Source organism: Gossypium raimondii, chromosome 3 (assembly GCF_025698545.1).
Source record: "Gossypium raimondii isolate GPD5lz chromosome 3, ASM2569854v1, whole genome shotgun sequence".
NCBI lineage: Eukaryota > Viridiplantae > Streptophyta > Magnoliopsida > Malvales > Malvaceae > Gossypium > Gossypium raimondii.
Window position 1 is genome coordinate 60,169,975 of NC_068567.1, and position 3,199 is coordinate 60,173,173.

General features: G+C 26.2%; 1 protein-coding gene across 1 annotated transcript; it reads left to right on the forward strand.

The window, feature by feature from the left end:
• Nucleotides 1-1,690: 1,690 nt before the first annotated feature.
• LOC105796227 (uncharacterized) lies at nucleotides 1,691-2,089 on the forward strand. Its single transcript, XM_012625800.2, has one exon. The coding sequence runs from the start codon at nucleotides 1,820-1,822 to the stop codon at nucleotides 2,021-2,023; it is 204 nt and encodes a 67-aa protein (XP_012481254.1). The 5' UTR covers nucleotides 1,691-1,819; the 3' UTR covers nucleotides 2,024-2,089.
• The last annotated feature ends 1,110 nt before the right edge of the window (nucleotides 2,090-3,199 follow it).

A 3,199-nucleotide genomic window follows, 5' to 3' on the forward strand; every position in this document is an offset into this window, starting at 1 on the left:
CAATCAAAAATTCTTATTCCTCTTCTCTTCTACAATTCAATTTTTTTCATGAATAAGCTTTGAACGTCATGAATTAGTTAATCAAAATCTAAGTAGCTTTCTTCTTCGATCTCCGACACTAATCGTCATAACAATTTGGATTTACGATATGTTCTGTTACTCATCAAAGGACACTAGTCCATTTTGTAAATTTTTAATATTAAGTGATCAAAATATAAATTTACCAATAATTCACTTTTGTAACTTACTCAGAAAACCAAAATGGTTAAAGATTTAATTGATGGATGAATGCAATTTCAAATAAATTTTCCATCAATAATCTAAAGTTAGGCTCCCTCTCACTCACCATAATAATTGTCATTTATTTGTTCAAAAAAAAGACTTAAATAGTCCCCAACCACCCTAATATAGCCCAGCCAGCCATGGAAAATGTGCTATTTTCAAATTGCTTGATTTTTGCTATTTTTAAATTTTAAATTCTATTCCTTTCTCATACATTTGAATTATTTTTTTAATTATTAAAAAACTTTATTCAATATTTTAAGCCAACTTTTAATAAGTCCCTTTTTCATCTGAATCAAGTTTCAATTTTGTATTTTTATCTTCGAAAAATTATTTTATGGACTCTTTTCATGTCCTTTTTCAATTATTTAATAATATTTCAATAATTCTTTTGTCATTAGCACATCATTTTTATAATTTTTGTACCCAGAATCCTAATACCAGAACTTGAACACTAAACTTTAAATCTTGAACCCAGACTTTAGGATCAAGGTTCTAAGTTCGAAATCAGGGTTCAGGATTCAAAGTTCAAGGTTCAGGGTATTATCAAAATGATATGTCAATGACATAGAAAAATTACTAACATATCATTAAATAATTGAAAATGAACTATAAATGATGTGACGGGAAAGGTCCATAAAATAATTTTTAAACTTATCTTCATATATTAATTTTTAATGAAAAATATTTTATTATTATATATTAGTTACGATTTTATCACCTATATGCGTGCACATTATTTTATTAAACCGTCCCTGCATGTGCACGATTACGTTAATTTTTAATTAAAAGAATAATAAAACCAGTACATTCGTCGTCTCATAAGGTTGAATTTGATGAAATATAATCATTTTCTTTTATTTAACAATTAAAGTAGGGTTTAATTCACAAGACATCCTCAACTATAGTTCCATTTTAATTCAATCCCCAAATCTCAAAATATTCTAATTTAGTTATCAAAATGTCAAAATCATTTCAATTAGATCCTTCCGTCAATCTACACATTAACTTAGATGTTAAATATATAAATACCTACTGTATGGATAGTTTCGATTCGAGATGTTAAAAAATCTTATTAACACGACATATCTAAACTATCCATATAATAAGTATGCATGTGTTTATAAAATGCTCTGTATCAAATCAAACAATCATTTAACACCTAAATTGCCTACTAAACTAATGGAAGTCTAGTACTCCAATAATTAATAGTACTTTGAAATTCAGGGACCAACTTAAAATTTGGTTATAGTTCAGAGGGTATTCGGTTGAAATTAACCCAAAAAAACAAGTCAAGAAACACACTAATGATGGCAATACAGTAAATATATTCAAACACAAAGCCCATTTAGCAACAGCAATCCCCATAAAAACCGCGTCAAAGCTCCACAAATAATCAAAAGCTTCTGAATCCAAAAAAAAAAGAAGCTTATTGAAACGAAACTTTGAAGGCAAAGAAGAACAAGTAAGAAGCAAGAAAATCAAGTTCCCTTTTTCGCCTCGCCATTGATTTTTTTTCCGGTTCAGTGGTACAAAAATGGCGAACCAGTTGGAGAGCTTAGTGGAAACGATAAAATCAAAAGTAAGAGCTCTGAAGAAGAAATCAAAGAACAATAAACCGTATATAAAGATGGATAAAAGCTCCAGCGTTAAAGTAGAGATCCGTAGCAGGAAAGCAAGAAAACTTATCGATAAGACTCTCAAAGCCGCCGATCGACCTGGAAAACGTACCATTTCGTGACCTTTTTTTTGTTTCATTTTATTCTCTCCCTTTTTTTTCAATGGAATATACAAGTCTGTTTCTGCATTCTTTTTTCTCCGTTTTTTAGATTTCGTATATTTTGATCTTTTATTTGAAATGTTAGCCAACAGATTGCGTGCGTGTGTGTTTTACGTTACATGAACCGTTTTCTATGGTTTTTATTTTAGATCCGATGAAGTATGAGCTTTGATCTGAGAGCATGAATATAACATGCAATACGTGCAGGATTATGATAATTATAATTAATATAAAATTTTTAAACATTTATGATATAAATATATTATAATGTTGCCATTGGAATTTTTTTTTGTAGAGGATGAAATTAAATTATATATTTTTATAATATTAAAATATAATTTTATTATTTTAATATTTTATATTTTATAAGATTAAATCAAATTTTATTATTTTTAGGAGTTAAAATATAATTTTATTATTAATAATTTAAAATTTTATAAATTATAAAATATTTAAATAAAAAATTTCATTTAAGGCCTACACAATCCTCCCGATGGAAAACTAAATAAAATAGAAATAATTAAAAAAAAAGAAAATCGAATACCTCGAAAATCAATATAGTTTTTATTTTTATTTTATTAGTTGTAACTGATCGTCAACGATAAGGTTGTAAGCAGTTCAGTTTTTATTTTTAATTTTTGCATTTGAAAATTTCTCTTCCGATTTTATTTCATTCATGGTTATCAAAAGATAAATAGAATAAAACAACTTTTTAAAAAATATATTTTGATTGAAAAGCATATAAGATTTTTAAAATTGTTAAAAATGCCATAGATATTTCTGCTTTTTATAAATTTAAATTTTGAATTTGAATTTAAATTTTTGTATTTTATTTATAGAAATTTAGTCTCTTTATTTTTAAATTTTCAAAATCAGATGTATTTGTTAACACTATTAAAATTATTTTGTTAACAAATGTATTTTTTAATTTCAAAATGTGACACCAACTAATTTAAAATTTTTTTGACAAAGTTAACAATTGAGTCATTATTTCGAAATCTTAAAAGTAGAGAGACTAAATTCTAGATTTATGAAGAGTATAAGGACCTATGATATTTAATCTCAGATTAAATAACTTTCTGGGGCTTGAACTTGGCAATTATTTTTCACATTGGGGCTTGAACTTTTTTTTTGGTC